At 51.0% G+C, this 17,727-nt stretch overlaps 1 protein-coding gene and 1 pseudogene across 1 annotated transcript; one reads left to right on the top strand and one right to left on the bottom strand.

Annotated features, from left to right (window-relative positions):
- Nucleotides 1-416: 416 nt before the first annotated feature.
- LOC142403619 (olfactory receptor 9G19-like) lies at nucleotides 417-1,374 on the bottom strand (annotated as a pseudogene).
- Nucleotides 1,375-16,151: 14,777 nt separating this feature from the next.
- LOC142403638 (olfactory receptor 14A16-like) lies at nucleotides 16,152-17,245 on the top strand. The gene has a single exon (XM_075489869.1). The coding sequence runs from the start codon at nucleotides 16,171-16,173 to the stop codon at nucleotides 17,089-17,091; it is 921 nt and encodes a 306-aa protein (XP_075345984.1). The 5' UTR covers nucleotides 16,152-16,170; the 3' UTR covers nucleotides 17,092-17,245.
- The last annotated feature ends 482 nt before the right edge of the window (nucleotides 17,246-17,727 follow it).

Below are 17,727 nucleotides of genomic sequence, written 5' to 3'. Positions count from 1 at the left end.
AGTGGAAGGGCTTGAGTCAGCTGCCCACTTCTCACTGCCAATCTGGACATGCCCTAAGGAATCCCAGACATGCAACAATCCCACCCCTCAGCTTGGCTGGGTAACGGAAGAGAAATCAGCATGTCTAGAGTAAGTTTTCTCCCACTCCTGGGCAGGTGTGGCATTTCAACAGCTCCCGCTTGCAGCATCCCAGTTGTGTCTACTTGAAAGAAAGAAGAAAGGCAGGGAATGTTGTTACACTCTTCAACACCGGACCTATCCTTCTTTAAGACACAAATGCTCTTCTCCCACTTCTCATTCCCCAAACACTCCCAAGATTCTGCACTTGTAAAGATATGCCTGGCACACAAAATATGCACTTACGAGTTGTCCACACTTGACACAACCACAACCTGATTATTCCTGGTGGATCACAACTAGTATGAGCTCTCGATGCAGGCCACAGTTTTTCTGAGTGCATTTCCAAGAGCCCCCTTGACTTCCCTGGTCCGCAGGCTGTAGAGGAGTGGATTGACCATGGGTTGAGGATGGTGTAGAAAAAGGAGAGCACTTTCTTGAGCTGCCTCAGTGAGGCTGTTCTGGGAATCATCTAGACAACAATGAGGGTACCATAGAAAAGAGTCACCACGATAAGGTGAGAGGAGCAGGTGGAGATGGCCTTCTGCCTCCCCGTGGTGGCTGGGATCCTCGGATCGCAGCTATGATGCAGATATAGGATGCCAATGTGAATACAAATGGGAAGACTACATCCAGAAAGCAGATGATGAAAGTAACCAGTCTCAGCACGGTGCTGTCACTGCAGGCAAGCTCTAGCAATGGGGCAAAATCACAGAAGAAATGATCACTTGCATTGGGACCACAGCACTGTGACTTGAAAAATAGCCTGGTGACTATGGTAGACATCAGTAATCCTGCTAGCCAAGAGCCAGCCACCAGCTGGAGACAGAGCTTCCAGTTCATGAGGCTTGCGTAGAGCAGGGGTTGACATATGGCCAAGTACCAATCAGAGGACGTGGTGGCCAGCAGGTAACACTCGGTACCTGCAAAACTGCCAAAGAAAAAGAGCTGTGTCATGCAGCCTTGAGCAGAAAGGGCTCTGTCCCTGCTTAGGAAGCTGGCCAGCAGCCTGGGCAGGATTCTGGAGGTACAGCACATTTCCACACTGGAGAAATTCCCCAGGAAGACCAACATGGGAGTGTGAAGGTGCTGATCTGCCACCAGCAGCACAACAATGAGGATGTTAACAAACATGGTCCCCATGTAGGTGATGAGAGAGAGGAGAAAGAGAGGCATCTGAAGCTTGGGGACATTACACAGTGCCAGCAGGAGGAACTCCACTGGTGATGTCCGGTTGTCCCATTCCTCTTTCTCCATGAAGCACTGTAGGACTTTCTTTTCCCCTCTTGGCAGGAAGGGAACCTGAGGAAGGGCACGGGCTTCTGTGTTTGTTGCAAAAGGAACTGGGAAGCAGCGACTGCCAGAGACAACATGGAGGTTTTCCCTCATCTGCCTGAATTCACACTTGGTTTAGGGGCTCAATTCCTTGTCAAAGGGCAGGAAGAGGTTCTCTGAGAGGGCCAAACTACTCTTCTTAGAAGAACCTCCTCTGATTAGAGCGATGATTTGCTGCAATGAGGTGCCTATTTCTGTGGAATGAAAGAGAAGGTTCATTTGCTCACATTAGATGATGACGCTTGAAGTTCTTCCCAGTAGTACCCAGCACAGGTGTTAGCCAAGTCCTGCTTTCCAGCAGCAGAAAGATGGGCCAGACAGGAAAGCCCCATCATGCAAAAAAGCCTTTAGGGGAACGCATCGTGCCGTAGACTCTTTCTTCACACTGAGGAAGAACGGACACGAAAGAGGGTTAGCGGTCTCAACTCCCTGAAGCATTTGCTTTCTGATGAGCCCATTCTGTCCCTGGACAGTGCATCTCTTTCCACGGAGCAAGAGTGGCCAGGAGTTACTAGCTTGGTAGTTGAAGGCACTGCAAAGGGTCTGTTAGACAGGAGACTTACAAGCAGATGTGAACTTGGGAGAGAAGGGCAGGGAAAAACAAATTCCAGAGAAGAGGTGACTGATTTGTTTAAGCCAAATGAGGAAAAGCGAAGTTGCATGAGGAGAAGGCGAAAAGGACAGGGGTGATTACCACTGGCTGAACATCTTTTCCTGCTCTCCTTCAATTTCTGAATGCATTTGGGCTGCTTCCCTGCAGCAGCACAGCACCTGGACCTCAGTATTCCCCTCTGAGTTCTCAAGGCTCGCTATTCAGCACTGCAATGAAGACAGAGTTGTGTCCCGAGGGGGAGTGGGGGCTGAGGCAGGGCAGGATCATGATCAAGCACAGGATTCCACTAAATGCCTGATACATGCCTGCTTGCCTGCCCAGGGAACATCTGTGGCTGAAAGAGAGAGCACTTTGCCCACACCTCCTCTTTGGGTTTTCATAACACTCGGCTCAGACAAAACACTGTCCCGATGATTCCCCGTCTCAAACTTGATACCTTTTACAGCGACATGGAGATGGCCAAGGCAGGCACCTCGGCAGCCCAGAGAGTTCCCCGGATGGAGGAGCCCTTTTACTGAGTGATCCACCCAACCTACGCTGGGATGCCTTGTTCCTGAAGGTGCTTCCTTGGGCAGGGTGCCTCAGATTCACTGCTCTCTGCAAATCACATGCCACGTTGATGGCTAAGAGACAACTGTGAGATAGCTGAGGGATTGAGATTGATCCCTACGATACAAGCAAGATGGAGAAAGAGACAGAGAGAGATTCAGAGAGCTGAGAAAATAAGGGACATGTATTGGCACACTGGCCCCATACACTCTGCCCCAACCTCCTCACGGCCACTGAGGTGTGTGAGTGCCCACCAGCTTATGCCCCACAGCTCTGACTGTAGTGACAACCACGCTGCCGGTATCTCTGTTCAGCAGTGTCAAGGACACAGGGAGGGTCTCTAGAGGAAAGAGTGAGCTGGAATGAGAAGACATGCAGGACAGGACTGTACCAGGCCACATGGTCTCACTTCATGGTTGCCACTGTGCAAAGAGCCACTGGCACGTTAAGCCCACCCGCCTCAGCAAATCCAGCACCTACCTGTAATCCCCAGCATGATGTGATAACCTTTCCTTTGAGTCTTCAGCAGCACCTGAATGTCACCAGCTCTGCAGTGCCTGCTGGGTTTATAGAAGAGTCTCCTGAAGGTTCCTGCTGCAGCTCAGAGTTCTCTTTGTGTCACAGAAAGTGAGCCCTGTGCAACTGAAACCCTGTGCGGATGGAAGCCCTGAGCTGCCCTCCCCTGGACCTCTGTGCTCTTAGGAAGAGGGGAAATGAGGCAGGGGAATGAACCATGAGCTCTTCACACTCCTGGAGCAGAACTGCAATGAGATATGTGCCACAGCTGCTCCTTCCAGACTCCAGGAATGGACAGTAGGAAGAAACGAGGCATTTCCTCCAAGGTGAGGAGACTGGCAATATGGGACAGGATGAATCACCCTCAGGGGTGCCAGGCTCTGCCCGTCGATGAGAGAGGAAACCCAAACCTCTCCCAGGGGCAAAGGTGCCTAACTTGCTGGGGGCTAAAGGGAGCTCAGCTACTGATCTAGACTGCCAGTTGGGATTCCACCCTCTTAAAGGAATGCTGCACAGGGTTCTCCTTTGCTCTGGCTTTAGGGCAAGGGGAGCAAGAGGCCATGATACCTCTCAGCTCTGTTGACTTGTACCTCATGACTCGTATACTCCCTGGTCTCTCCAATGAATGCAAAGGGAGAGAGGGACCCTGGGACATCATTTGGGGTAAGCAACTGCCTAGAGCATGGTCTCCAGTGAAGTCAGAATTGGAGGTGAGTGCTGTGTCCAGTGGGATCTCAAAGGATGGACATTCCATAGCCTGCCTGGGCAACCTGGTCCAAGGTCTGTCTGTCCTCACGGTCAATGTTCTTCCTCTTCCAGGTCAGCATCTCCCTCTCTTTCAGGTTATGACCATGTCTTTTGTCTTTCTGCCATGCACCTCTGTAAAGAGCCCAGCAGCTCTGCCTTTCCAGTAACCTCCTCTTAGGTTCTGAAAGGCTGCTGGTACATTCTCTTTAAGCTGTCTCTTCATCAAGCTAAACAAGTGCCACTTGCCTCAGCTTGTCCTCACAGCTCAGGTGCACTGTGCCCCTGACCATCTAGTGGTCTCTGCTGAGTTCATGAGGGCTTGTATGTGTCTGTCTTGTACGGGGTGGTGGGGTGCCGGGTGCAGTATTCCAGATGTGATTGGATGAGTGCTGGTCTAATGATCCTGTCTATTGCCTACTCTCCTGTTGATACAACGCCAAGTGCTGTTAGCCTTCTGCGCTGTCAGGACTCACTGCTGAATCCAGGCTGACCTACTGTTCACCAGGGTCTGCAGATCCTTGTCAGCAGAGTTGCTACCCAGTCACTCCATCTGCTCTATCTATCACCATTCTAGAGCATTAGTCTGTGCCATGTTTCCTTCTGTCAGGATGGATGGGGACATTTCTTTTTGGTCTAGACCTCCAATGCCAAAGGAATTGGCATTGCTGTCTAGCTCCCTGGAAATGGCAGTCTGCCTGTTGAACAAATTGACTGCAGCCCTCTGGTTTTGTGTCTTCCAAAAACTTGAGGAGGTCCATCTCGTATCCTTCTCAGGTCATTGGTAAAGCTAGTAACCAGGAGAGGTATCAGAGCAGACTCCCAGAGAGTTCTGTTTGTAGCTGGCCTTTGGTAGAGTGTGGACTATTCCCCATTACCCTTTGGGAGCACTAATCCAGCCAGGTTTTCATCCAGTCTTGTATACCATCCAGGCCATAATGTCCCAGGTTGGAGACAAGGACTTCTGAGGACCAGAATGGTCAGAGAGACTCTTTCTCCATGCCTGCAGACTGAGCTGACACTGGCTACCCAGGGGGTCAAAAGTGCCTTGTCTTCTTCCAAGTCTTCAGCAAAATAAACATCAGGAAATCCTTCTCTTTTATCTCCCCTCAGGCCTACTTCTCTGCTTAGCTTCATGGATTCAGTTCAACTGCTCTTGAAGTTTGGGGGTTGTCAGAGGCCTGAGGGAATTAATTAACCTCAATCACCCTGATCAGGCTCCGTTGATGAGGTCCCTTTGATCTGGATCTCAACTACAGACTGACTTCCTGGCTTGACCTTGGCACTGCCTTATCACTATGGGCCTGCTTGGCGATCGCTGGACCTGAACCTCATCCTAATCAATCGATTGACTTCCTGGCTTCACTGCAGGCCACCATCCCCAGGCCTGTCCTGCTTGCCTTGCTCAGATACTGTGGGGCTGGGGCCTGGCTGGAGAGGCACCTGTGCTGCCAGCCATGGTGTCTCCCTCAGCTTCCAGCTCTCCTTCCTGTAGGGAGCAGCGCTGCTCTTGCTGCTGCCTGACAGAGGAGTTCTCTTCTGTACAGCTACAGACATCTTTATTACAACACCTGCTCCTGGCCTCATCATCTACCCTCACTTCTGATTCAGCAGGAAGAAAATACCCCCACAGTACCCCCAAAGGTATTCAGGAAGTATAACTCATCCCACTTCATATGGACAGCTGAAATCACTCTCCAATCATCTGTTTCTCTCCAGGGACCATCTTTCTTCCTCCAGATGAACACATGGTGCTCTTGGCCAATGGAAAAAAGAATAGAAAGCAGGTGACTTATCAGATGAATCTGAAAGCAATAGTCTAAATTAAGGTCAAAATCTCAGGTCTGAACTGAAAGTGTATTAAGATGTAAGCTCACATCTGATCTCTAAATTCAGCATCTGATGTGAGGCCCTTTTCTGTGGTCAGTGGAGAGAGATCCGTTAAGTGGTGAGCATACAGTCACCCCACTTAGGACGTGATGAATCAAAAAAGGGCAATTTTTCTCTCCCTGTGGGTAGCAGAAGGAAGCAAGAGGAGTGGCTCAGAAAAGGTGATCTGGGAGGGGTTCATCTCAGGTAGTTGTAAATGTCTCCACAGAAGCCATTTGCAATGAGTCAGTCTCATAAATCCAAAGAAGGACGTCCTTTCAAGGTAAAATTTGTCTGAGCTGACTGAAAGGGGTTTTTTCTTTGGTTCACTGGCAACCCACAGAACATGTAGTAGCCTCCTGGCTGTACAAAAGAAAGAATTGGTTTGAACTGGATCAGAATATTTCTTTGTTCATTTAACAAAGCCCTGGAAGTGAACTTGGATGCTTCTTTTCTTTATTTATCTGCATTTTCAATTCTGTGACTAAAAAAAATAATAAAATCCATTATTCAACCAGCTCAAGTGCTAGGGAGGTGAATAGTTATTTAGGGGATTCTTATCCACCTAAGGAAGTGTGGTATTTACTGTCCACATCCATTACAGGGAGGAGTCCCTGCTCCTCAGGCCATGCTGCTCATGGTACATAACTACTATGTCTCCTGGGTCTCAGCTGGCCTATGAGGATTCCCTCAATACAAGAAAGACATTGAGGTGCTGGAGTGCGTCCAAAGAAGAGCAACGAAGCTGGTGAAGGCTCTAGAGCACAAGTCTGATGAGGAGCAGCTCAGGGAACTGGAGTTGTTTAGCCTGGAGAAAAGGAGGCTCAAGGGACACCTTCTCGCTCTCTACAGCTACCTGAAAGGAGGTTGTAGTGAGGTGGGTGTCAATCTCTTCTCCCAAGTAACAAGGGATAGGACAAGAGGAAATGGCCTCAAGTTGCGCCAGGAGAGGTTTAGATTGCATATTAGGAACAATTTCTTCACTGAAAGGCTTGTCAAGCATTGGAACTGGCTGCCCAGGCTGCCCAGGGAAGTGGTTGAGTCACCACCCCTGGAGGTATTGAAAAGACGTGTCGATGTGGCGCTTAGAGACATGGTTTAGTGGTGGACTTGGTAGTGCTAGGTCTACGGTTGGACTTGATGATCTTAAAGGTCTTTTCCAACCTGAATGATTCTATGATTCTATGATTCTCTGCAGCCCAGAGACGTAGTCCTATATTTCTGTGATTCTTCCACTCAGAGGACATGAAATCAAGTGAGGGCTGTAATGTGTGCTTTGTTTTGTTTTGTAGGCTGACAGTAAGGAGGTTCTGTATGCATGTATGGCATGAAATACAGTTTGGCTTCTGCATAGAGTAGAGGAAGCAGCAGCTGGCACGATCTTGTTCCTAGGCCTTCTAAGGAGCATCTCGTGGAGTGATCTGTGCCTTAACTTTAAGGAGCGCTTTCCTGAATGAGCTATGCCCACAGCTGCAGCCGGACATTTCCCTTGTGTGAATGAGGTGAATAAGGTGAACAGTCTGGAGAACATGCCCTTAGAGCAACGCAAGGACCTCCCATATTTGCTGCATAGCGGCACGAGTGGGGAGTCCGTCAAACCTAAGCTATCTACCTAAAAATGTTAGAGCCATTAGTGCACAAATGACTTGGGGTAGGATGTATCACAATAACATGCCTAAGACAGCTAAGGTAAATCTCCACCTGTGATTCCAAAATCTCTTCAGTGAAGAAGCATTGGTGGCACTCTGCCAGCTTGGATGGGATAGCATTCATCCCACTAACTTTGGCATTGAAGACTACACTCATCCATCTTCTTTTTCTGGGTTAGTAACCTGTGTGCCAGCTTGATGTAACAACCTCTGTATTTCCGTGTGTCGGTGGCTTGAGAGGGAAGTTATTGAAACAACACAAGAAAACTCTCTCAGACCAAAGGCAAAACCAAATGTCTCACATGGAATGACAATCCCATCTTCTCATTCACATGAATGAGCAAATCCTGGTTTTGATTCTCTTTCCAAAAGAGCATCTTTGTCTTGCAAACCAAGAGTGAAAAGTAAGCCAGGAAAATTACAAAACGGCAACATTGTGACAAGAATTAGAGAAGAGGAGGTGTTTCTGTTTAATTTTGGAGAGACCTTAAGGTACAGCTGTAATCCTCATGTCTTCAAAGGATGGTCCCCGCTAAGCAAGAGTCCTTCGCTTGTGCAAATTACCACATGTTGCCCAGCACGTGGCTCAGTGCACCTGGAACTACATATTGCAAAATTAAGCTGCCAAGTTAAGCTGCCAAGTCTATGCTAAGTCCAGTTCTCCTGAAGACCACTATAGGAGGAGATGATATCACCCTCTGGAGTGCTGATTCCTCCCCACTGTCAAAGGAGGACAGGCAATGAACTCATCTTTGCAGACACTAAAGATATAAAAGTCTATGTTTGGATAAGCTAATTCCACTGACTTGCTAGATTAGCTGCAGTATTGGGTGTGAGAGCATTGTGTCAAGGCCTGGACATTTATTTCACCAAAGGTGATCCAGAGACAGGGGCATTGTTACTCAAAACGACTTTTCTGACCAGTATGCTAGATTTTGTAGCAACTTAAGAGGGGTACTTTGAGAGAGTTAAACTGGACTGAATTTCAGGCATGTTTTTGTTCTCAGCAGGAGGTTAATGGAGACATAAGTGCCACTTGGTCGAGAAATAAAGCCATTATTGTTCTCTTTATTGTGTTCCACCTATTTTCAGTCATTTCCTAAAGACCAAGAGGCTCAACAGAGATGCACTTGCACTTGCAAGGGGAGCCCTGAGGGACAAATTGACATCAAGCTTCTTCATTGCAGCCCTCTGGGAGATTTGCAGAGGTTAGACATTGTTGTCCAAGGCCTGTCTCCGTCCACTCCAAAAGGAAGCAGATGTCCTGAGGCTTCTGTGTTAAAACTGTCAACATTGTGAAGGCCTCTCTGCCTATCTCAGCTGCATCTAAACTAAGGCAAGGTGCCTCTGTTTTCATCATGGAATTGTTCCTCTAAAGGTAAGAGAGAGGAGTCTCATTCTTCAAGGCACTGGCAGTCTCCTCCTTGATGACATTGAAGAAGACATTCCCTCTGTCTGTTCCCTCTGCCTGTACAGGCAGGCTCTTAGTCCACCTTTCTCCACAGAACTCATGAAAGTAGGACCTCCTTTGCACTCAGCGTGGGCAGCCCAGCCCCGTCCTCTGGCACTGTTCGGCAGAGCACAGGCCTCTGCCCATCAGCCTCTTCCTGATCGCCCGAGTGCTCAGTGGACTGGATGACCCTGCACTTGTCTAAGCTGGGCCCCAAATCCCTTCTCATTTCAACCCATTTCTTCATTTCCCAGTGCATGCAGCAGGTGTAGAGCAGGGGCTGATTGAACCCACTGCTCTCTCCATTTCCTCACAAGTCTTCCAGGAACAATGGACCCATGGCTTTGCACTTCCAGCCAACGTATCACTTTGTGATGAGCTGTCACACAGAGATGTTTAGCCACCCTTCCCACATCTCGAGACCCGTTTTGACCACAGCACGTTGTTTGTAAAGGGCTCGCATCGGGGGACGTGAAGAACGTGGAGAGCGTGAGTAATTGTCCATACTACATACACCCACCTGTATCGGAAGAGTGAAATGGTATACATCACTGAGAGTGATGGTTTATTCACAAGCAGAGTCCTTTTATAACTGTAAGGTTGCAGCTGTTCCTGGTGGGGGTCTTTGCAGGTCCATCTATGAGTGCACCTGGAGTCCTGCTCCAGATGTGCCCCAGCTGTGGGTGGCTGCCCTTCCGCATGAGGCCAGACTAGGGGAATGAGGGACCCATGAGCAGCCATCACTCAGTAGATCCCACCATCCTTCGGGCACATTAATTGAAGGGGGATTTAGCAGATGGGTGGGACAAGAGAGTCTCCAGAGATCCCTCCCAAACCCTACTGGTGTGATTCTGCGATTCTGTGAGTGATCTGTTTTGAGCCAGTGCACCTGAAGGAGTTTTCTAACCTGGATGATATTCACACTCACTTTTGGCTCTAGTTCAGATCTGACCCACACTTTGACTCCAGATGAACTTTTCTTTCTGTCAAAAACAAGAGCATTTTTCCTTTCACACCTGGGTTCTAATAGTGACTCCCAGACACCTTGGCCGCCTTTTTCCTCTACAACATGACTTGCTTCCAGAGACTGCTCCTCTGACTGAAGGGAGCTCAGGCTCCTCACCGGTGCCTACCCATTGCTGGTGGTAGCTGAAGAAGTGTATCCTGATCCTACGCAGGTACAGTCTGGAGAGCCAGGCCCGGCAAGGAGTTAGAGCCCTTTTTGCCAACTTGCTCCTTGCTGTTCCTCCACAAGTTCCTCAGCTCTTGCAGCGTTGAGGCCTATGGTCAGCAGGACGTTGTGAGTCTTGTGCTGCCAGTGGGAAGGAGGAAGCTAGTAAGCCTTCTCCAGCCCATCAGTCTCTCTAGGAGAAGACCAAGCTCTGCCTTAGGCACTCATTCTATCCAGCACCTGTACCCACATCCTCATGGGCTCCCCATTGCATGCACCCAGGCATTGGAGTCCAGGATGTTGGCAGCCCTGCTCCAGTTGCTTGAACATGGACCTCCTGTCCTACTGACCGGTGATTCCAGCTTGAAGTTCACTACCATTCACACATGCCCACTAAGAACAGGGAGTGCGCCTACACAGAAGGTAGTTGGAAATAGGCTCTAATGAGAACACAAGGTAGTGAGCATTGCAGGGCTCCATCAGAGAAGCGTAGGGACTGGCAACCTGGTTACACTCAGACGGCCCCTTTCTTCCCTTCCCTCTGTTTTTCCATTTTATTGCCCAACAACTTTGTTAATGATTCTCTTTTCCTTTAGACTTTTCTAAAGGATTTTTTACGTGACCACAACCATCAGGAACTTATCTGAGTGTCTTAATTTCAGTATTACAAGTAATATAGAGATGAGGTTGCTGAGGTTGCATCAAAGTCAAGAGAAGGTTTAAAGGGAAATTGGAAGGAGACCATTGCAGTAGCTCTGTGAGTCTGTAGAACAGATGCTTAAAAATTAGTCATAGAATCATAGAATCATTTAAGTGGGAAAAGACCTTGAAGATCATCGAGTCCAACTGTGACCCTAACACTACTAAATCACCACTAAACCATGTCCCTAAGCAACACATCTACACATCTTTTCCATACCTCCAGGGGTGGTGACTGAACCACTTTCCTGGGCAGCCTGTTCCAATGCTTGACAACCCTTTCAGTGAAGAAATTGTTCCTAATATCCAATTTAAAGCTCTCCTTGCACAACTTGAGGCCATTTCCTCTTGTCCTATCACTTGTTACTTGGGACAAGAGACTGACACCCACCTTGCTCCAACCTCCTTTCAGGTCGTTGTACAGAGCGTTAAGATCTCCCCTCAGCCTCCTTTTCTCCAGGCTAAGCAACCCCAGTTCCCTCAGCCGCTCCTCATCAGACTTTTGCTCTAGACCCTTCACCAGCTTCATTGCCCTTCTCTGGACACGCTCCAGCACCTCATTGTCTTCCTTGCAGTGAGGGGCCCAAAAGTGAACACAGTATTCGAGGTGCAGCCTCACCAGTGCCGACTACAGGGGCACGATCACTGCCCTAGTCCTGCTGACGTCACTATTTCTGATAGAAGCCAGGACGCTCTTGGCCTTCTTAGCCACCCGGGCACACTGCTGGCTCATATTCAGCCAGCTGTTGACCAACACCCCCAGGTCCTTTTCTGCTGGGCAGCTTTCCAGCCGCTCTTCCCTAAGCCTGGAGCGTTGCAGGGGGTGGTGTGGGCCAAGTGCAGGACCCAGCATTAGCCTTGTTGAAACTCATACAGCTGGCCTTGGCCCATCAATCCAGCCTGTCCAGATCCCTGTGTAGAACCTTCCTACCCTCAAGCAGATCAACACTCCCGCCCACCTTGGTTTCATCTGCAAACTTACTGAGGGTGCACTCCATCCCCTCATCCAGATCATTGATAAAGACGTTAAACAGAACCGGCCCCAGTACTGAGCCCTGGGGGACACCACTGGTGACCGGCCACCAACTGGATTGAACTCCATTCACCACCACTCTATGGGCCTGGCCATCCAGCCAGTTTTCTATGCAGCAAAGCATATGCCCGTCCAAGCCATGAGCAGCCACTTTCTCCAGGACAGTGCTGTGGGAAATGGTGTCCAAGGCGTCACTAAAGTCCAGGTAGACAACATGCACAGCCTTTCCCTCATCCACTAAGCGGGTCGTCTTGTTATAGAAGGAGATCAGGTTGGTCAAGCAGGACCTGCCTTTCATAAACCCATGCTAACTGGGCCTGATCACCTGGTTTTCCTGTATTTGCCACGTGATGGCACTCAAGATGATCTGCTCCATAACCTTCCCCGGCTCCAAGGTCAGACTGACAGGCCTGTAGTTCCCCAGATCCCCATTCTCACCCTTTCTTTAAATTGGCATCACATTTGGTAACCACCAGTCAACTGGGACCCTCATGGTTTAGCCAGGAGTGCTGAGAAAGGATTGAAAGTGGCTTGGAGACCACTTCTACCAACTCCCTCAGTACCCTTGGGTGGATCCCATCTGGCCCCATAGAAGACATGTCTTTGTCTATGTGGTGTAGCAGGTCGCTAACCATTTCCCCTTGGATTATGGGGGCTTCATTCTGCTCCGCGTCCCTGTCTTCCAGCTCAGGGTGCTGGGTACCCGGAGAACAACTGGTCTTGCTATTGAAGACTGAGGCAACAGAAACCTCTTGAAGTAGTAAAACGAGTAGTGGCCAGTCGTGAAGGGAGAGGAGAATAACCCCATCCATCAGGACAGGCTGGGACTTGACCAGCTGACCCTGAGGAGGAGGCTCTGGGCACTACAGGGGACACCATATGAGCCATTAGTGCATGCTCACCATGAACAAGGCCAGCTGCATACGGGGCAGCATTAGGAGGAGCATTGGCGACGCAGACATCTTGAGTTCTCACCCCTCTTGTCTCAGCACTGGTGTGGCCACACACAAAGAGGTGTTTCACAGTGTGGGGCTCCTCATTTTGCAGAAGGAGGGAGGAATTGGAGAGTGTGCAGAGGAGGTCTGCCAAGGTGGTGTTTGGTGCACATGACCAGTGTGGGATGGCTGAGGGACATGGGCTTCTTTGGGCCAGTGCTGGGGAGTCTCCGGACAATATGGGAGTAGCCTGAGAGTGCTTGAAGGTTGGTTTCAGAGATGGCAGAGATGTTCTTTGTAGTGGGAAACAGCATGAGGAAGAAATAATGCCACAAAGTGCAGCTTGGGACGTCCAGAGTGGACATGAGGAGAAAGAACTGTCACTCCAAGGGCAGTGCTGTTGTGCAACAGGTCACCCTGGGTGAGCCCAAGGCTTTGTGTTTTAAGGAAGAGCCAGGGAGGCTGGAGAGATTCCAGTAAAGGCAGGAAGATGCTGAGGTGAGAGCAAGGTGCAGTAGCAGGGTGGGTGCCTACAGCCTGCAGGGAAAGAGGCAGAGGTGATGCAACCCCATAGGACAGCCTGTGGTGGAGATGACAGCGGGATGTAGAAAGGCTGAAAGCCCCCAACAGAGAGGAGCTCTTTCTGCCGTTGGCAATGGCCGTTGTCTCTGCCGCTGATGCCTCTGAGGAGACAACTTATCCTTTTAGCATTAGGGCCTCATTGCCTCCTTGTCCACATCCAGGAGCCTGGGAGGTGTCGCAGCATAGTCCTGCCCTTGGCATCACACATCCCCACATCACACGGCCCCAGGAAGAGCCCTGAGCACCGTGTGAGGGCCAAGATCTCCCTTCCCAGGGGCTGGGGGTCAGCTGGTTAATGGGGTCAGGGCTCGGCCCTTTGCCTTAATGGGACACATTAAGGTTTACTCAGCATCAGAGCCACCTTCACATGTCCTTTGCCTGCCATCTCTGCCTCCAGCTTTCTGCTCTAACCAGTCCCCAGGGAGGCTTTGTCAGTAATGTCCCTCAGTGGCACCCATTAAGGCTCAAAGAAACTTTGCAGTTTGCATCCGACTTCTTCAGAGGTTTCCTCAACTTCTTCTCAGTGTCTGAGGTTCACGGACTTGGTCCCAAACCCACCAGAGAGGTCATTACAACACCTTGGGCTGGTCCTCTGCTGTTGAGCTGTTCCAGGCTCCTGGGATGGAGGGAGTGCATGGCAAGCAGGAAGAGCTACAGAGAGACAGCTCTGCCCAGGAGCAGCTCCTCTGCAAAGCACCGCAGGGCTGAGGGCACTGCCTGCAGGCACTGAGTGGAGACAAGCAGGGCAGAGAGAGGTTAAAGGCGGTCTGGGCTGGGTGGATGGCTGAGAGTTCACTGCAGGAGCAATCTTCACAGCCTCTCCACCCTAAGTCTCTCGCTGCACGGCAATGAACATGAGCTCCCTGGAGGGATACGATAAATCTATCACAGCGTACAGAGATCTCTCTCCAACGTAGAGGAGTAGGACCTGCTCCCGAGCAGGGCTTCCCTGCTGCCCTGTCAGAGGGACAGGTAATGACAGTTGCCTTCTCCCGGGGATGGCTGCAGGGGTGTGAAGCCGGGTGTGCAGGCAGGGCTGCCCAGGGCTGTCCTGCAGAGCAGGGTCCCTGCGCCCAGGGGGCTGTGTGCCAGGGCAGGGACTCTGACACTTGCCAGGGCCAGCACTCAGCCTGCCCGGGTGGCTCCACACAGCGCTGCAGGGAGAAGCTGTGGGTGGAAGGAGCGGCCCCCGTCAGGGCACGGTCCCTCTGCTGTGGAGAGGGTGCTGCGTGGGTCAGGGCTGCTCACAGCTCCACATCACTTCAGGACATTGCCAGAGGCAGATTTTCAAGAAGCACATCAAGGCAGGTGCTACGTGGAAGGAAAGGTGCTTTCTGAAGCCTGTGCTTTCCGTTTCCTGCTGAGCTTGTGGGGGAACATAGCCATGGAGCTGTGAGGTTTGCAGAAGAGACTGAGACCTCGACAGCATTAGACTGAGAGGTCAGTAGGTCTGTGAGGAAGCTGATTCAGTCCCTTCACCAGTTCCTTTACCCAATGAAAGCCCCATCACTTGTGTGGAATCCTCGTGGGTTATCTGACGTGCCCCTTCTCTGAGATGCTCCTGGGCAGTGTCCTGCTGCCAGGAGGGCTCTGCAGGGCAGACCTGAGCACGGAGCGGGTGGGATGTAGTCTGTGGGCACTGATAGGTAGCAGCCATGGGGAGAGAGAAGCAGCTCCTGGCAGGGACAGATCCAGGCAGCAGAGACACAGAGGAGGAGTGAGAGCAAAGTGCTGAGAGCAAAGGCTGGGAGGGGGGAATTGGGCATCTCCCTGTCAGCCCTTCACTGAACATGTTTTTCCCCTACCAAGTCTGTCAGTCTCCTCTGCCACCCAGCAGAGCCTCTGCCCTCAAGGCGCTGGGGTGCAGGGCAGGAGCTGCCTCCTCTGCAGCCTGAGCTCCAGCAGAGGAGACTCTCCTGAGTGCCCATCTCTCCCTCCCTGGCCTTGCCTCACTTGGCAGAAGCCCTGGGGTATTTCTCCTGCTTTCTCCACCTGCCCCTGCTGCTGCTGTTTTCAGGCTCTCTAGGGATGGGCTTTGCAGCAGCAGCTCAGCAACTGACCCTGCAGGTCTGGCCATGCAGCTGTGTCCATGGGAGCAAGGTGCCCAAGGCCTCTTCTAGCCTGTGGGTGTCTGGGCAATGCAGTCCATAGGGTGGGGAGAAAGCTGGCTCTCTCTTCAGGACACCCCATCTTCAGGGCATCCAGAAGCTCACAGCTCTTCCCTGGGGAGGGGAGTGTGGAGATCGTCTGCATTTTGCAACTGGCTTCCTCTGTTCTGAGAGTATCCAGTTTCCTTTCCAGTATCCAGTTTCCTTTCAGGGCAAGAGCTGAGTGTGACCATCCTGTGGCTCCGAGAGGTGTGAGCCAAGGGCAGCTGAGAGCAAGACTGAGGGACAGACCATCTCTCCTCCCTATGCACTGAGGGTCCAGCCCTTTGCCTGCCAGGGCTCTCAGGGTAGCACTTGTAGTGTAGCAGAAATGCCAAGGATGTCTGCCTTCAGCAAATCCCCCTCAGGTGGGACAAGGAACAGGAACAAAAGAAACCGCAACAAAACCAAACCCCCACAGCTCTCCTCTGCAGTCGGGTGAGTTGGGAGGGAGAGTTGTGAGATGGCATTGATTTCATGAGTGGATTTAAGCAGAGATCACGCCTGGTTTCTCTCTGCCTGTTGGTGCACAGCAGGACTGACTCCTCCAGTGCCCACAGCAGAATCCCCTGCTCCCCATTGGGCCCTCAGGCAGCGAGAAAGAGAGTTGCAGCCAGGCAGCTGCATGAAGGTCTTTCTGGAAGGAGAGAGAGAGGCTGGCGGGGGGTGTTTCTGTGAGAAATGCAGCAGGTTTTGCTGAGAGTCCTAACTCTTCACTGCCTTTTCCTCCTTGGACAGGCCCCCATACCCAGAGGAAGCAAATGTCCAACAGCAGCTCCATAACCAAGTTTCTCCTCCTGGCATTCGCAGACACACGGGAGCTGCAGCTCTTGCACTTCTGGCTCTTCCTGGGCATCTACCTGGCTGCCCTCCTGGGCAACGGCCTCATCATCACTGTCGTAGCCTGCGACCACCACCTCCACACCCCCATGTACTTCTTCCTTCTCAACCTCTCCCTCCTTGACCTGGGCTCCATCTCCACCACTGTCCCCAAAGCCATGGCCAATTCCCTGTGGGACACCAGGGCCATCTCCTACAAAGGGTGTGTGGCCCAAGTCTTTTTCTTTTTCTTGTTTATGTCAGCTGAGTATTTTCTTCTCACTGTCATGGCCTATGACCGCTATATGGCCATCTGCAAACCTCTGCACTATGAGACCCTCGTGGGCAGCAGAGCTTGTGTCCACATGGCAGCAGCTGCCTGGGGCAGTGGGTTTCTCTATGCTGTGCTGCACACTGCCAATACATTTTCACTACCATTTTGCAAGGGCAATGCTCTGGACCAGTTCTTCTGTGAAATCCCCCAGATCCTCAAGCTCTCCTGCTCAGACACCTACCTCAGGGAAGCTGGGCTTCTTGTGGCTAGTGTCTGTTTTGCATTTGGTTGTTTTGTGTTCATTGTGCTGTCCTATGTCCAGATCTTGAGGGCCGTGCTCAAGATCCCCTCTGAGCAGGGACGGCACAAAGCCTTTTCCACGTGCCTCCCTCACCTGGCCATAGTCTCTCTGTTTATCAGCAGTGGCATGGTTGCCTACCTGAAGCCCCCCTCCATCTCCTCCCCATTGCTGGACCTGGTGGTGTCAGTTCTGTACTCGGTGGTGCCTGCAGCAGTCAACCCCCTCATCTACAGCATGAGGAACAAGGAGCTCAAGGATGCCCTATGGAAACTGACCCAATGGCCGTAGCGTCACTGACAACAACCTGCCTCCCAGCACTTCACATGTCCCGGAGCTTATCTTAGGCCAGCAGTCTGCTTTTTTCCCCTGTAATAATTCTACTTCCATAGAATTTTCTAGGTTGTTACTTCTAGTCTTGCGGCTTTATCCTGTTGGGTCTGACCCTAGCACCACATTGTGTCATCTGTAACCTGTCCACTAGCAGCTCTTCAATAAAAGGGCATCTCCTGGGTGTAGTCCCTGGAGCTTGGGCTCTTCCTCCCAAGTGGCTGCCACTAAAATGTCCAAGGAATTGGTCTTTTAAAAAGTCTTTTATGTTCTCCCTGTGTTTGGGGTTAAGCTCACAGTGTCATTGGGTTCCACTGGACCAGAAGTTCTGGTTTTAAAGGCTCTCTTGTTGGTGTAAGATGGTGCATGAGCTCCCCATTCCCTGCTCAGGCTGCTTCACATATGTCAGGACTCATGGCGTATAGCCGTCTTTATGGAAATGAATTTGGAGCGGTCAGGAGAGGACGAGGACTCACCACGTGCCCTGGGGTGGGAGTGAATGGAGGCACACAAAGTGAAACACCCTCAAACACCCCAAAAGCAAAGCACTAAATCAAGGTATGCACAAAGAAGGACTCTGCAGTGCCATGGGAGTCA

The sequence above is a fragment of the Mycteria americana genome, unplaced genomic scaffold, assembly GCF_035582795.1.
Source record: "Mycteria americana isolate JAX WOST 10 ecotype Jacksonville Zoo and Gardens unplaced genomic scaffold, USCA_MyAme_1.0 Scaffold_39, whole genome shotgun sequence".
NCBI lineage: Eukaryota > Metazoa > Chordata > Aves > Ciconiiformes > Ciconiidae > Mycteria > Mycteria americana.
This window is presented reverse-complemented; position numbering and strand designations above follow the sequence as displayed.

What these genes read in the sequence shown, in the direction of transcription:
- LOC142403638 (XM_075489869.1), top strand. Translation starts at nt 16,171, where the DNA reads ATGTCCAACAGCAGCTCCATAACCAAGTTTCTCCTCCTGGCATTCGCA.